The sequence below is a fragment of a genome, unplaced genomic scaffold, assembly GCF_019419815.1.
Source record: "Pyrus x bretschneideri cultivar Hongxiangsu unplaced genomic scaffold, Pyrus_bretschneideri_v1 Contig19, whole genome shotgun sequence".
NCBI classification, from domain to species: Eukaryota; Viridiplantae; Streptophyta; class Magnoliopsida; order Rosales; family Rosaceae; genus Pyrus; species Pyrus x bretschneideri.
Genome location: NW_025999490.1, coordinates 6,938,222 through 6,954,420, shown reverse-complemented (window position 1 = coordinate 6,954,420; position 16,199 = coordinate 6,938,222). Strand labels below are relative to the sequence as shown.

The 16,199-nt window shown below is 40.3% G+C and overlaps 2 protein-coding genes across 6 annotated transcripts; both read left to right on the top strand.

Annotated features, from left to right (window-relative positions):
* Positions 1-1,209: 1,209 nt before the first annotated feature.
* Positions 1,210-4,805, top strand: LOC103943911 (F-box protein CPR1). Of its 4 annotated transcripts, none has more exons than XM_009354389.3 (3): positions 1,210-2,545; positions 2,756-2,831; positions 4,092-4,805. In XM_009354389.3, the coding sequence occupies exons 1-2, from the start codon at positions 1,356-1,358 to the stop codon at positions 2,793-2,795; spliced, it is 1,230 nt and encodes a 409-aa protein (XP_009352664.2). In that variant the 5' UTR covers positions 1,210-1,355; the 3' UTR covers positions 2,796-2,831; positions 4,092-4,805. The 4 variants fall into 4 exon arrangements, with proteins under 4 accessions (XP_009352664.2, XP_048438404.1, XP_009352807.2 ...); XM_048582447.1 differs by lacking the exon at positions 4,092-4,805 and adding an exon at positions 3,384-3,976; XM_009354532.3 differs by lacking the exon at positions 4,092-4,805 and adding an exon at positions 3,009-3,312.
* Positions 4,806-7,341: 2,536 nt separating this feature from the next.
* On the top strand, positions 7,342-13,675 carry LOC125468278 (E3 ubiquitin-protein ligase UPL5-like). 2 transcript variants are annotated; one of them, XM_048582446.1, is made up of 4 exons: positions 7,342-9,295; positions 9,992-10,584; positions 13,360-13,447; positions 13,527-13,675. In XM_048582446.1, exons 1-4 carry the CDS (start codon positions 7,396-7,398, stop codon positions 13,559-13,561), a joined length of 2,616 nt encoding a protein of 871 aa, XP_048438403.1. In that variant the 5' UTR covers positions 7,342-7,395; the 3' UTR covers positions 13,562-13,675. The 2 variants fall into 2 exon arrangements, with proteins under 2 accessions (XP_048438403.1, XP_048438402.1); XM_048582445.1 differs by having other exon boundaries at positions 13,360-13,675.
* The last annotated feature ends 2,524 nt before the right edge of the window (positions 13,676-16,199 follow it).

The following is a 16,199-nucleotide window of genomic DNA, read 5'->3' as shown; positions in this document are numbered from 1 at the left end:
TTTTCTTCTTGTTCGTCGTCGTCGGCGACTCTGGTTCGCCAGCGAAGCTCTCAAACTAGCTTCCCCAGCCATCTCACAGATTCTCAGATTTCTTACGTTTGGATGGGTTCCCCATTTTTTGAATATTGAGATATGCCATGGAAAACTAGGGCTCGGATGGAAGCAAGGAAGAAGAAGAAGAATACGGAGAGGTTGAGAGATGAGGAAGGAGACAATGGGAGAGGGTCATTTTTGTCTTAAAATGTTATAATTTTATGTTCCACGGATGTGGAATGAGTCATTCCAGGGGGTAAGGCGAAATGAAAATTTACCCAAAGCGTCTTGTGAAACAAGGCGTTCCACCCATTTTAGGCGCACCAAACGTAGGACGGAACGCTTCGTCCCGCTCTGTTCCGTCCTATTCCACGTACCAAACGATACCTGTGGTCACGGGACACACTTTTAAAAAGGGATAGGATTTGTACAATTCCAGATTACATAAAATATGTCCCCTAATAAAAAATAGTGTTTTTAACATTGGATAATTTGCACCCGCGTGTATAATTCTATCAGTTGTTAACGCACTTTAACTAAACGTAACTTTTTTGTTACAAGTCCGAGTCGGGTCTAACTCGTACTTACGCGTTCGTAACGTGTACTATTTATTTACGATACGAGAAAAATAATTTAAAAGCCGCATAACTACGTCCACATTACTTTGCCAACAAGGGCACAATCGACAATTTACACACTCGGAGAGAAAATTACATAGAAAATTAGGGACGGGTTGTTACATAAATTGTGGTTGATGTCATGATGACATCACATAGGCAAAGCGTTAGCCTAGGCGATTATTGTCTGACTTCTCCATCAGGCTCGTCTTGAGTCCAATTGCCCGAGTGGGCTGGAATGTTGTAAAGAAGGGAGAGAATGAATTAGGTTGCCTATCCTTAAGGTAATAAGCAACGGTGAAGTTGCTCTTACACGAAAGAAACCAAGTATTATCCTAAATAAAATTTTAAATTTAAAGAGAGAGAAAATAGGCTTCGTGATTGTATGTGGTTCTCATTTGCTAGCTCCACGACCACGCCAACCTTTAACCGGAATATTGACCAAAAATAATACCCTTAATTGGAACTTCATCTTTTTCATGACATCGCGTGGCCCCCACTATCCAGTCACGAGAAAGTCAGAAACACCTTTATCGTCCACTCAAACAAACCGTAATCCGAAAGGATAAATCTGTAATGAGACGCCCGCTCTCGCGAGATTTCCCATTTCACCAACTCCACTCGCACCTTCCCCAACGACTGCAAAGAAAGCTGTGAAGGAAACTGAAGGTGAGAAACCCTACAGCCTGCCACCAAATTCCAGAGATGAAGACTCCAAAATCCACCGTAGATACCACGCAGCTTCAAATCCAAGCATCCATGGCCATGGCCGAACTCCCGCCGGAAGTAATCGTCGACATACTCTCTCGTTTACCCGTCTGCCTCCTCCTCCGTTTCCGGTCGATTGCAAAACCATGGCGATCGCTCATCGACAGCTCATACTTCGTCGATCTCCACCTCACGCAATCGGCAGAGTCCAAATCGCATCTCTGTTTGATTCTCAGAAAGGACTCCGATCTCTACTGCATCAGTTTCGATTCTTTAGACGACGCCGTCGAGCTCAATCATCCACTGATGTGTTACAGCAATCGGATTCGCGTGCTGGGATCCTGCAACGGCCTCCTGTGCATCTGTAACGTGGCTGAAGATATCGCTTTCTGGAACCCTTCGACGAAGAAATACAGAATCTTGCCCTCACTGCCATCAGATCGAAAGCGCGATTCGAATATGTGTTTATGTGGAGCTAGGGTTTATGGTCTCGGATATGACGCCGTTCACGATGATTATAAACTGGTGAGGATTTCTCAGTTTATTGGATTAGATTACCTGTCGTTTGTGTCTGAGGTGAGGGTTTATAGCCTGAGAAACAACGCGTGGAAGCGACTCGAAGACATGCCTTATGTGCTCTGTTACACACGAAAAATGGGTATTCTTGTTAACGGTTGTGTGCATTGGGTGGTAACTCGGAACCTCGAATTAGATCAACACCCAACGGAATTGGTCATTGCATTTGACGTTACAAATGAGACTTGTCGTGAGGTGCCTATGCCGCAAAACATGGACAAGAAGTGTCAGATTGATGTGGGATACTTGGGAGGGTGTCTTTGCATTGTAGCTAAATATGAAGATAAGGGTGTTGATGTGTGGACATTGAAGGAGTATGGGGTTAAAGAGTCTTGGAGTAAATTGTTTACCGTATCGCAAACTCAAAGAATCAAGAGTGTTAGACCTTTGGTGTATTCGAAGAATGGCAGCGAAGTTTTGTTCGAACAAGACCACGAAAATCTCGCTTGGTTTGACCTGAAAAGCCAGAGGGTCAAGAGTGTTAAGGTCCGTGGCCTGCCAGATCTATTTGAGGCTGTAGTTTGTATGGAAAGCCTTGTTTCGGTTCATCCTTGTAGACGAGAGGATAAGAAAAAGCAGGAAGCAGCAGGGGACGTGAAGAATAAGAAGAGGTAAATAGCATGCTTTTTCACATTTCGTTGCCCATTTGTTTCATTTGCAAAACTATCCATGTTGTGATTGTGGAGATTATTTTGGGCATTATTTTCATTAGAATTTGAAATTTCGATTAATTGGTAACTTGCTGCAATGTTGTTATTTATACTATAATGTGAGTCAGAAGTTGATGATTGATGACTTGAGTTGGTTCTTGTATTTGTTAGGGATGATTTCCTTTCTCAAGGCTTCAAATTGGTGCTATAGGCAATCAGAACAAAGACGAGAACGAAGAGCAGAGAGGTAATTTGTCTGAATTATGCTTGGTACTCTGGTTTAGACAACTCCTTTTTTTTCTTTCAGTTGTTTGCTTTTATATAAGGTAGGAACCCAAGTTACTTGAGATACCGAAAAGTAGGATCAACATAGAATGCATGGTTAACTTAGAATACTTAAACTTCCTTTATATGAACATACTAGGGTCAGGTTTGGTCTGATCGTTACCATATCAGGTGCATTTCTTCTTCAACAGCTGCTAACCAAGAATAAGGACGTGCTTTCTCTATGATACCTTTTTTTCATTAAAGAACTTCAACTTCTGTAAGATATCGTGGATGCCATAATCACTCTACTATCTGATGCAGTCACTGCGATGTTGAATGTAATAGTCACTACGTTTTTTAAAATAGTATTATATGTTTCTTCTAGTTCTGTATATATAAGAAATGAGTATGTAAGAATTTCTAACCTTTGAAATCTACAATTATAGCTTTCTTGTGGTTCATTCCAATTTCTTACTTATATCACATTAGGATTTGACATTCTTGGTTCACTGCTAAAACATATACACCACAGGTGTTCTCCTCTCTCGTTGATCTTACTGGGTTCATCAATGAAGGATCGTGAGTGTTCTTTGGTGGATGTCCCATACAGTCACTATACCGCATTGTGAGAATAGTGGCTGGAGTGACAGCAATGCTAATCACTAGATTAGGTTGAAAAGAACTTTTCATATACTTTGAAATCATTTCTTCTAGTTTAGTGTTTACTCTCATACAGAGTCTCGAGTTTACATGTGTCCCATCTTTGAAACAGTTTGGTGGAGGAAAAGGCAACAGTCTAGATTTAGGGTGGGACTATCATTTGGGGTGGGCTTCGCTGTTCTCTATAGAATAATGAGAGAAATTCCTGGGCAGCCATCCATAGGGGCGCTCTCACAATCAACCGGGGGCTCTGAACTTGGGTGGTTCCCCATTTATGGATCCGGTTGATTGTTAGACGCACCCTATGGATGATGCAATTAGGGCCATTAGGCATACTCAACAAGATGTTTAACAGTAATAGATGATAAACATGATGTTGTTTCTTCATAATTTGTTTGTATACTAGCTCGACCAGCTCTGTTTCTTGTGGTGAGCTGATTAAAATAGCTTTTGTCTCGTTTGTTACTTGCTTCAACTGTAGTGTTGAAAAATACTCGTTACTGATACGGATTCAACTGATCAACGACTCACAATTCATTGAAGTGCACCACCAATGTTTCATTTTGGAACTTATCTGCAGGTGAAGAAGATTTCCTTCACAACCTCACACTTTGAGGGCCAATCTGAGTTTTGTTTTTAGGGCTATGACCTTCACGTTTGATCACGTTGGAGTATTTGATTGAAATGCTGCCATCACCAGGACATCGTTCATTCCAACCCTTGAGAGCTCATGAAATGTATTTCTTGCGGCAATATGCAGTCTGTTTTTGCAGTGTGTTATTAAGTGACTTTGATTGGCATTCTGGAGATGGTATTGTAAGAAACGAAAGTTCTATTATGTTCATGGGTATCCTACATTCCGGGGTTTTTGGCTGTTGGAGATTGGTCATTGTATCTTTGACCAATGATCTAACGGCCGAAAACTGCGGAGTATAAGTTAGCCGGAGCATACGAGAAAATCTATGTAAGAAAATCCGATGTTTTCTTCCTTACTAGGAAGAGTTGGTATAGAAAATTACTTGGGCAAAGAACGCATGTAAGTTAGAGGGCAGAAGTGCAGTGACGCTACGACGACTGAGCAGCAAGTGCTGGAAGCAGCTCCAGCTCCTTCCCGTCACAGTTTTACACGCGCATGCCGTCCAACTTCATTTGTATTATCAACTCTAGTTGCAAGATAATGCAATTCGTTCATCAAATACTCTTTGGTGTGGTCAGGACTACAGAGGCATTATTCAAAGAGATTCTCATTTTTCATTCAAAAGAAAATCAGTTGTGACGGTGATTGCACATCCAATTTAACGATGCGAAGTGTCTGGTGTTATAACTGTAATGGAAGTTATGGATCCGAAGTGTCTGATGTTATAACTGTAATGAAAACGCGTCCATGACACTATCACAAGTTAAAACCGGTGACTGACAAAATGACAAATTACCCAATAATAATATACTGTTCATCAAATTAATTGAGTTAAAAGTTGAGACTAACCAAATATAAAAAGGAACTTTGATGAAAAGCTTTCTGTATTGTTTATTTTAACGAAAAATCATATTTTTGCACTAAAATGTCAATCCTGGTACTATTCATTTTACCTTTTATTTTGTCCTTATAGTTAAAACTCAAAGTTTTCAAGCTCTTTTCATTAGTTTTCCTAATATAAAACTATCAATTTGCCTACATACTTTATGTGCATGAACACATTTTTTTAGAAAATGAGAAGGAGAGAGAGAGAGAGAAAGAGAGAGAACATGGGGAGGTTTTTCTTTTTGGTTTTTTTTACTTTTTTTAATATTGAAGGTATTTTAAAATCACTGGTAGGTGAGACTTCAATAAAATTTGAACCTATGAAATTACATTATTGCCCATCATATATATTTTTTTGTGTGATAGAAGACTAAGTAGTCTTTTTACCCTCTTTTAGTTGACAAAGAGGATTTTATCAATTAATAGAGATTAGTGAGATATTTGACAAAAATAAAAAATGAAAATAAAAAAATAAACAAACAAATTAGTGGGATCTGATCAGAGCCATTAAGTATCAGAAACGCCTGTGGTGAACCACTCGCTGCACGCAAGCAGTTCCACCCCTAAAGACTTTGCGCCAGCACCCAGCGCATTTATCCACTCAAGTAAACAGTAATATATCCCAATGAACAGTAATAGGCCAAAACATCTCCACCCCTAAAAAAATGCGCTGGCACCTAGCCTAAAAATGTGATGGCACAAACGATCTCCATCCCTACAAAATGCGCTGGCACCCAGCCCATTTAAAATATTTTATATTTTTTTAAAAAGAATAAATAAAAAAAATAGTTTTATTTTCGAATAAGATTTTTAACCAATTTCGGATAAAATTTCAAATAAACTTAAAAAAAAAACAAACTAAAATAAAATTACATACTCATCAAATAAACTTAAAAAAAACACATTAAAATAAAATTACATAAACTCATCAAGTACACTTTATTCTTCAACCACAAGCTTATTTTAATTATCTTCACCTTCTTGCAATCCCCACTAATGCTCAATCAAGTCATTCTGGTGGGTTACGTGCCAGTATGGCTCTTGCACATCAGTGTACCGCTGAACAATCAATTCATTGTAACGTTCATCTCGTTCCAACGGCTCGTGTTGCACGGGATCTTCGGTCCGATCATGAGCACAGTAGATACGTGTTCTTGAGTTGTTCATCGGATCCGGCTCATATTCAGCGACGGCATCATAATTATACTCATCTTCCACAATTATGTTGTGGAGAATAATACACGTCATCTTCCACAAATTGTTTATGCACTCTCCTTGAAGAAGACATTGTAAAAAAAACTCAAGATTTGAAAACGATGAAGATGGATGTAGGGATGTATGGTTTATATGGACAAAAAAAATTAAGGATGAGTTTTTTGGTATTTTTTTTCACACAAAAAGTATATGAAAGCTTTGGTAGAAAGCGTAGAAAATATTGAAATGTGGTGTAAGGTGGAAAATGAGGGTTAGGTATTTATAGAAAAAAAAAAATAACTTTTTTAATTTTCTGTATTTTTTAATAATTTTTAATATAGTTAATTAATCTGGACAGTTGGATTTGAAAAATATTCAAACCCAAGAGCCAAGGCGCTGCCACGTGGCCAACGGTCATAATTCTGACCGTTGGGCCTTTTTTTATTTAATTTTTTTTTTACCGTTGGAAATCCAACGGTCTACAAAAACTAGCCGTTGGAAATCCAACGGCACCGAGGAGGGCCACGTAGCTCTAATCCGGGTGAACACAAGTGGGCTGACAAGGGGCCCCGCCGCCTGCACCCTTGTCTCCTACTCACGCCCAGTCGCGAGTGTGCTGCACGCGCGAGCCAAATAGGCCGGCCTCTAGGTCTGTCCGAAATGGACTTGTCTGTTGCCTGGCTTGGGCTGGGTGCCAGGCTGTTTTGCGGACTGGAGCAGATTGACAGGTGCTGGGCTGATTTTTGGACTGGGTGTTGGGCAATTTTGTGTCAGATGGAACTGCTCTAGAGCAGCCAGTGCAGAGTAGGGAGCGAGAGGGCTTTTTTGTAATATACTGCAATCCAAACACAACATTAAATAAATCGGAAAAAAAAATGGAAAATATATAATAGCGTAGGATTACCGATTACAGTCATTGTAGATGAAGGCTGTGAAGCCCAGACGTGAGACAAAGAGAGAGACAAACGACCCCTTCCCCCGATCATCGTCTTCCCCCAATTCCCACCCTCCCTGGTATTTTTATTCTCCCTTTTAATTTTATTTATTTTAATTTACAGATTTTTGTTTTTCCCGGAGGACCGGCTGCGATTTCCATGCACCCACGCCCACCGTGTGCGTGAATTTTCTTCTCTCGAGAACCGGCTGGCGGGTGGGCCCCACCCTGTAAATGTCCATCACCGGGAGCCCCACCACCAGCAGCACCGTCGATTGCGCTGCCTACCAGCGCAGCGACAGCACTGCCGTCGCCGCCGCGGTGGATCAGTTCCACCACCGATTGTCCTCCAAGCGCAAACTCGACGACTATGGCGGGCCCACCTTCTCCGACGACGAGGACGACGCTGTTATCTCTGGCCTAGTCCACGTCAGGATGAGGAAGGACGAGCCCAACGCTGCCGATTCGTCGTCCAACGGCGCCCCCACCCACCCTCACTCCTCCGCCAATAGTGACGCCCTCAATTCCCGGGTTTCCAATGCCCGACCGACCTCTCACGGCGAGTCTGCTCTGTCCGAGTCGACTCGGTCCCGGACAATGCTCCAATTCTTCATCAGAACCATGTCAGGGGGCAATAATTTGGTAATCCAGGCCTATGCTCAGGACAAGGTGAAATCGCTACTCGATCGCATACAAACGATCACCGGCATTCCGGTTTTCGAACAGAGGCTTATATACGGTGGCAAACAGCTGCAGCCAGAGCAGTCGCTGGCCGAGTGCGCCATACAAAACGACGCCAGTTTGCAACTGGTCGGCCGCTTGCGGAGCACCGATCACCCTCAGGCCTGGCAACTCCTGGAGGACATAGTCTCCGCCGCATTTCGAATGTGCCGAGGCGAAGAGATTCACGAGCCGTCGAAATACATCAAGAGCAGAATGAGCCAATACTTGACCATGGCTCAGAAGGAGACGACAGCCGGATATGGGGTTAGCCATATCCGGGTCTTTGTTCCGTCCTCGGCCCCCTTGGCGCTGCTGATGCTCTATGTTTCTCCCCTGCCAGCTAACAGAACAGTTGCTGAAAATTCAATCAAGTATTTCCTGAATTCGTACCCTACATTGTTGCCGAAACACTTGCATAATTACTGTGCGCCGATAGTGTTAGAGTTTTGTAAGTTTCTTAGGAGATTAGGGGAGGAGGACCCTCTGTACGTCCTATGCCGAGGTTCACTCGGTTCCTTGTTGGAAAGTGATGGAAATTCTCAGGACTCAGAACCTGTGGACAGACTGATTGGTGGGTTGAAAGAGATTTCTCCATTTGTTAGGGAGCTGTCAAGTATTTTGTCTAGGGATTTGGTAGTCAGTATGGACCTTCCTTCGAGTGGCAGGCCGTTGTCGGATGATGTACGTGATTTTAGAGCGTTCTTGCTCCCTTTGCGCACTGCAGTTGCCGATCAAGTGTGTTTCAAGGGTTCTATTTCTGCAGCCTTGAAAGGGAGGACTTTTAGGCATCCCCTGTATGGAGAGGAGATTGAGCTTCTTCACGTTATATATGCTGATTTGCTAAATAAAATGGATGAATGCCTTGGTAAAATGGGAGAGTCTTTGGCTGGGAAGGGAAAGGTGGAGGGTGATTCTGCTCATTCTGGATGGTCTCAGTATCTTGCTGTTTTAAAGGAATTGAGTGGAATTTCTATGCTTTACCAGAGCTGGGAAGAACAATTTAAGACTATTTTGAGGCTTAGAAGGGCTCCATTATGTGCTCTAGTTGTCAAGTATGCAACGCGAAGTGACGATCATCAGTGGCTTATTAAGCACAAAGATGTGCTAGATTTTGAGTCTCGGAGGCACTTGGCTATGATGATGTTCCCTGATGTTAAAGAAGACTATGAGGAGCTGCATGAGATGCTCATTGATAGGTCTCAAATATTGGCAGAATCGTTTGAGTACATAGGGCGTGCAGAACCTGAGTCACTTCATGGCGGTTTATTTATGGAATTCAAAAATGAGGAAGCTACAGGTCCAGGTGTACTGCGGGAGTGGTTCTTTTTGGTATGCCAGGCCATATTTAATCCCCAAAATGCACTTTTTGTGGCATGCCCTAACGACCGTAGAAGGTTCTATCCTAATCCAGGTGTGCTTCCTTCAGCCTTTAGTGCATGGTGTTCTTGAACAACATTTACATTCTGTTTCTCATTTTGCTTGTCTTGATACATTAACCTCCAGCCTGCGATGATAATTGGTTTACTAAATCATATATAGCATTCATATAAAGATAGGTGTTGAAATATAATTGGGTATTGATCCAAGATTTGAACTTTAAGTTGCAGACAAACATAATAGTGTTTGAAACTCGGCAGATATGCTCAAGCACCAAAAGTATTATAGAATAGTTTAGTACATAATGATGCTCTATTCTTTTATTGTCTAGTGTGTGATCCCATGTGCATGCTTCGCTTTGTTAGATCTCTCTTAAGTGATGCGGGCATGTGCAGAAACATTGGACACCAGGGTAACGTCAAATTCTTTAGCATATTGTGCATGGGTTTTAAAAATGTTTATATTACGGAATGACAAACAGAAAATACGGATTGTCAGCGTATTAGTGTTACTGTTGGACTTTCTGTAGGCAGAAAGAAGGTGGCCAAAATACTGGTAAAATTGCGAAATGCTAATCCAATTGCATGAATGTTGCCACTTCTGTTAGCATTACTCAGTTCTGAAAGATTTGTATCCTATCTTGTGGCATTTTTCGTGCTGTCAACTTTTTAAGTTATGCTTGAAAGTTCCTACAAATTATTAATAAGTCACATGCCTTTTATTTTTACAGCATCTAAGGTTGATCCTCTGCACCTCGAGTATTTCACCTTTGCTGGCCGAGTGATTGCATTGGCTTTGATGCATAAAGTGCAGGTGGGCATAGTCTTTGATCGTGTGTTTTTCCAGCAACTGGCAGGAGATATATATTTATCTTTGGAAGACATAAGAGATGCAGATCCATTCTTGTATAATAGTTGCAAGCAGATACTAGAAATGGATGCCGATTTTATTGATTCAGATGCTTTAGGGTTGACATTTGTTAGAGAAGTGGAGGAGTTAGGATTCATGAAAACTGTGGAGCTTTGCCCTGGTGGGAAAAGCATTGTTGTGAACAGCAAGAACAGGGGGGAATATGTTAATCTGCTAATTCAGCATCGTTTTGTCACATCTATATCTGAACAGGTGTCCCAATTTGCGCATGGCTTTTCTGATATACTCCGCGGATCAAGGCTCCAGAGTGTGTTTTTCCAAAGTTTAGAGCTAGAAGATCTTGATTGGATGCTTCACGGAAGTGAAAGTGCTATTAGCGTTGAAGATTGGAAAGCACATACTGATTACAATGGCTATAAAGAGACTGATCCTCATATACTTTGGTTCTGGAAGGTAAACTTGCTCGATTCTGGTTTTATTAGCTCTTACTTTGCTATTCTTGCTTTTTATTTTGCTTCTTTCTTGTGATGCAGGGCAGCAGCGATAAGCTGCTGTCCAGTGGGTAAAATAGAGCCAAATCGCAGTAGAAGCAGATTTCAACTGATAAACAACAGAAAAAATAGAGAGATAAAAGCAATAAAATCAAAGATGGAACAACGATAACTGAGTTGTAGGGCATGAAACCCAAGAGAAACTCTTAAATCAGAATTCTGGAATTATAATTGGTATACAACTAGTGATAGCCTAGAATAGCAACCCCTAATCCCCTAATCCTTGTTCATTAAGATATCCCAATCCAACTAGGACTTACCCAATTAATCCCTTTCGTATTAAAACTGTCTAGTTGGATCAACCAATAATTATTGAAAGTAGAAATTGGACTTGCGTCTTGTTTCTTTTGGTTAAATATCTAATTACTTTTTTGTTACATGTCTACTCTTCTTAGCTGTGTCAGGTATTTTTCCATATAGCATATCAATTGACAATCAGCTTTATTCATAGAAAAGTCTTGGCGAACTAGTTTGGCTTTAATTGTTAATGATAGAGATCGACCATGGAAGCTTTTGCAATGATTTTCAAATTAATGAAAGCATACATTGTGATTGTTTTGAAACAATGAAGTGACAAATAAATCAGTGTTTCAATTGGGCTCACTATTGGGAAATTTATATAAGTCCAATTTTTCTAAACCAATATTAGGAATAATCCAGTTTATTAAAATAAATCCAATCCCTTAAGTTTAGGATTATTTTATTATTAATAATTATTTATTTGAGTAAAGTACAAAAAACTATCTCAACTATTGGTGTCACGACACTTTCATACCTCATCTTTTAACATTGACAATGTCATACCTCATCTTTAGAATTTGATCCAATGTTATACATTCCGTTACTTAGCCGTTTACTTTTCAGTTAAATGCTGACGTGACTTGATTCGGAACCCACTTTCTATTAAAAAAAAAGATTAAATATTTTTAAAATAATAAAGAAAAGTATTAAAAAAAAATTGAAAATGCATTAACACGCCCCCCCCCCCCGGGCCGGGAAGAAGAAGAAGAAAAAAAAAAAAAAAACCCCAAACCAACCCCCCTGCAACCCAGAAAGAAGGAGGAAGAAGAAGGAAAAAAAAAAAAAAAAAACCCCAACCCAACCCCCTGCAACCCAGAAAGAAGGAGGAGGAAGAAGAAGGAAAAAAAAACAAAAAACCAACCCAACCCAACCCAGTTCCTCTCCCCCTCCTCCCCCCCCCCCCCCCAACTCCAAAAAAAACAAACCCAACCCCCCCCCCCCCCCCCCAAGAAAGAAGGAGGAGGAGGAAGAAGAAGGAAAAAAAAACCAAAAAAAAAAAAACCCAACCCCCCAGAAAGAAGGAAAAAAAAAAAAAATCCAAAGCGAACCCAGTTCGCCCCCCCCCCCCCACCCACCAAAACCCAACCCCCTGCCAATTCCAAATCCACCACTCTCATCCATTCTCCACATCCTCTTCCACACCCAATCTCCACCTTCTCCGCACACCCATCTTTCCGCCGACAGTTTGGGTTTTTTTTTTTTGGGGGTTGCAGGTTTAGGGAAGAAGATGAAGATGGGGAGAAGAGAGAGGAGGGGGGGAGGGGGAGGGACGAATTGAGGGTTTTTTTATTTTTATTTTATTTACTTTTCTTTATTATATTAATATTTAAAAAATATTAAACATTTTTTTAGTTTTTAATAATATTTTAATAGAAAGTGGACCTCGAATCAAACCACGTCGGCATTTAAATGAATAGTAAACGGCCAAGTAACGGAAGGTATAACATTGGACCAAATTCTAAAGATGAGGTATGACATTGTCAATTTTAAAAGATGAGGTATGAAAGTGTCGTAACACCAATAGTTGAGGTAGTTTTTTGTACTTTACCCTATTTATTGATTGATAGGATTTACTATAAAAATTAATTTCTTCCTATCTCTTTAATTTCTTTTTTGTTGTCTCTTGTTCTTCTTCTTTCTCTGCTCTAAACCCCATTTATAGAGTTTATTTTTAATTTTTATAACAAACCTATATCGCAGGTTAATTGTATTTATCTATCCATATGAAAGACTTTTTTATAATCAACCTGTACCACTGATTAATGTGTCTTGCTTGCAGATATATTATGTTTTTATATCTTTTTGTTAGGTTTCATATCTCGCTTATATGCATAATATATGTTTAATTGTTTATCTACCTATACCATAGGTTTTTGTTCATAGTCTACCTACACAGATAAATTGTATTACATATTTTTACTTTTTATATCATCCTATACTTTGGACCTAGATCTAAAAGCCCCATTAGTTATTTAGCACTGTTTTTCTTTAGAAGTTAATAGCATCAGAAACTGAAACTTCATTTGTTTCAAATTTGATAAGGTTGAACAGAGTAAAGTGTTCTATAGAACGGGCACTGTTATATGCTCACATAAAGCTGTAAGGCTTTGATTAGATTTGCCAAGTAGGAAGCAATCAAGTGGTATATGGTCAGATTCTATAGAACTTTGTGGGAAGGTTCAGAGTTTATGAGAGAGGACAACCTAATCGGGGTTCAACATGCCTTTGCAAGTTCTGATCATTTTTTTTCATTATGCTCTTGATATAAACATGATTGAAAGATAGGGAAAGCAGCTAAAAGTTGCTTTGTATTGGTAGGCTATGAGCGTAGAAGTACAATGTGGCTAAATTTGTTTCCTTCTTGAAATTTGTGCAGATTGTTGGGGAAATGTCTGCAGAGCAGAAAAAGGTTCTTCTCTTCTTTTGGACCTCAGTGAAGTATCTTCCAGTCGAGGGGTTCCGAGGTTTGGCTTCTCGGCTTTACATTTACAAGTCCTCAGAGGCTTACAGTCGCCTGCCTTCATCTCATACATGCTTTTACAGATTGTGTTTCCCTCCATATCCATCGAAGGCAGTGATGAAAAGCCGCCTTAACATCATCACCCAGGAACATGTCGGCAGTAGCTTCGGGACATGGTAGTAAAATATTAGGTGCATCTACATTTTGGGGGTTATAAAGGGAGGGAAGGAGGGAGGGGGAGGGAGGGAGAGGGGGAGGGGTGGGGGGGGGGGCGGTTGTGTTGGGGGTGGGCTTGACTGCACATAAAAGAGATTCGGAACTAAGATTGTACAGTTTATAGGATACTGCTGTTGTTGTCGTCGTCTCTTGTCGCTTGACTAATGTTAGAAGAAGGTACTGATGTTAGTGTTTTTCTTTGTTAAAGGTTTGCACTTTGCAGTGTCATTGCTATTTTGGCAACTGTTTGTATAGCGTCGTTAATAGTATAAATAAATTTGGAGGCAAGAGATTTAACGGACGTTGCTTTTCATGCCATGTTAATTTGTTAAGTACAAACGGATCATGCAATGACATATTATGCAAAAAGTCTATACAAATTATTTTCCCATCTCGTCCGTTCATGTGGCAGGCAGATGGTATCATACTATGTTTTTTGAGGATCATGTCCGAGAAATTGCAGAGACAGTAAATTGTAGTGTTTTGAAAGGGATTATATAAATTGTAGTGTATCATTCTTATAACATTTTTTATATACATTTGTTATCATCTTTTTAATAGACATGAGAACCACATGTGTTGGTGAATCTTACCTTTACTAGAGAGGTGGTACAAATGTGATATGAAAATATGGTAAAACCTTAACTTTCTTTATGGTATCAGAACATATCATGACATGCTAACCCTTGCATCATGGCATGCCACAACATTGATGTTGGCCCTGAAATGACAAGCGTCACGAATTGTCGGTAGAATGCATGTCATGACACACCATGCATTATGTCAACAATTCGCGACGCTTGTTATGGCGTGCCATGATGGGAGGTTTAACGTGTCAAGACAAGTCATTGCTTGTCAAAACATGTCATTGCCTTCATTCTGGGACAACTCGCGAGGCTTGTTATTACCAGCATTTTTCTAGCACTTTGCCTACTATTTCGGAATAATTTAAAAAAAAAATTGTAGGGAAGAGTAGACCCTGGGGCCTAAGATTATTTTTTTAGAAATTAGTACAAAACAGGATGCTAGTCATATATGAATGTGTTCTTACCGGTAAGAACACGTTCATTAGCAGAACTAAAAATTTACAATTGTTCTTACCGATAAGAACGTGTCCATTAATTGAGATTAATATTTACAAGCGTTCTTACCGGTAATAACTTTTGTAAATTTTTAGCTCAATTAGTGAACATGTTCTTACCGTATCATATATAATTGCCTACTATGTTGTAGTAATTTCCAAAAAAATAATTTAAGGCTAAGGGGTCTATTCTTTCCTAGATCCTTTTTTTTTTTTACCTGCATTTTGCCAACACTTTGCCTACTATTTTGGAATAATTTAGAAGCAAGGCTAGTTTGGGGCTAATAGCGATGTTTTGGCGTGCCACGATGTGAGAGTTAGCGTGTCAAAGTGTTTGAAAAATGCATGACATGACACGATGCGAGGGAAATCCGATGGCCACCCGCGTTACTTGAGTTGTGTTGTCCACGTGTTAGACTTGAAATTGTCACTCGCCCAACCTAAATAGGAAGGTTGCTGAGTCAAGTCAAATACAGGAAAGTCTCTGTAGACATCAAAATTTCGGTGAAATAAATGTTGACCAAAAATTAAAATTTCAACGCTCACATATCACATAAATTTTACATGTAGCGTGTGACTCAACGAAAAATCGAAATAAATTGGAAAAGTCATCAAATAGGACACGTGTCAATACTTGGCAGAAATGATTTATTTCATCTGATTATTTAAATCCAAAAATCAAGTTTTGGAATTCTATAAATAGGAGGCCAAGACATTCATTTTAGGAGGAGGAAAAGAAGAAAAAGAAGGAAGGAGGAGGAAAAGAAGAAAAAGAAGGAAGGAGAAGGAGAAAGGAAAAGAAGAAAAGAAGGAAGGAAGAAAGAAAGAAGCCTTGAAACTCTAAAGCTCTCAAGCAAATCCCGAAGGATCAAGAAAGCAATCTTCGTTCTTCGTCAAATCCACCTTCAAGATCAAGCCCCGACGGCCCTTGAAGAACTTCCACCAACTCAAGATCAAGCCCCGACGGCCCTTGAGGAAAGTGTTCATCATCCACACATCCGTTCATCCTTCAAGATTAAGCCCAGAAACCCTTGAAGATCCGTTCATCCTAAGATCAAGCCCCAACGGCCCATTTGGATCAACAAATCCACACATCCGTTCATCGTTCATCATCCATCAACCTTCAAGATCAAGCCCCAACGGCCCTTGAAGATTCATTCATCATCCGTTCATCCTTCAAGATCAAGCCCCGACGGCCCTTGAAGAAAGTGTTCATCGTTCATCATCCGTTCATCCTAAGATCAAGCCCCAACGGCCACTTTGGATCAACAACCTCAACAAATCCACACATCCAACCAACCTTCAAGATCAAGCCCAAAAGCCCTTGAAGATCCGCTCATCCACCAACCTTCAAGATCAAGCCCAACGGCCTTTGAAGAACTTCCACCAACTCAAGATCAAGCCCCGACGGCCCTTTGGATCAACAATTCATCCACAAACGTACACCCTTCGAAGATAG

Coding starts and splice junctions, on each gene's coding strand:
- LOC103943911 (XM_009354389.3), top strand. CDS start 1,356: ATGAAGACTCCAAAATCCACCGTAGATACCACGCAGCTTCAAATCCAA. Junction 2,546..2,755: donor GACGTGAAGAATAAGAAGAG/GTAAATAGCATG, acceptor TGTATTTGTTAG/GGATGATTTCCTTTCTCAAG.
- LOC125468278 (XM_048582445.1), top strand. CDS start 7,396: ATGTCCATCACCGGGAGCCCCACCACCAGCAGCACCGTCGATTGCGCT. Junction 9,296..9,991: donor AAGGTTCTATCCTAATCCAG/GTGTGCTTCCTT, acceptor TTATTTTTACAG/CATCTAAGGTTGATCCTCTG. Junction 10,585..13,359: donor ATATACTTTGGTTCTGGAAG/GTAAACTTGCTC, acceptor AAATTTGTGCAG/ATTGTTGGGGAAATGTCTGC.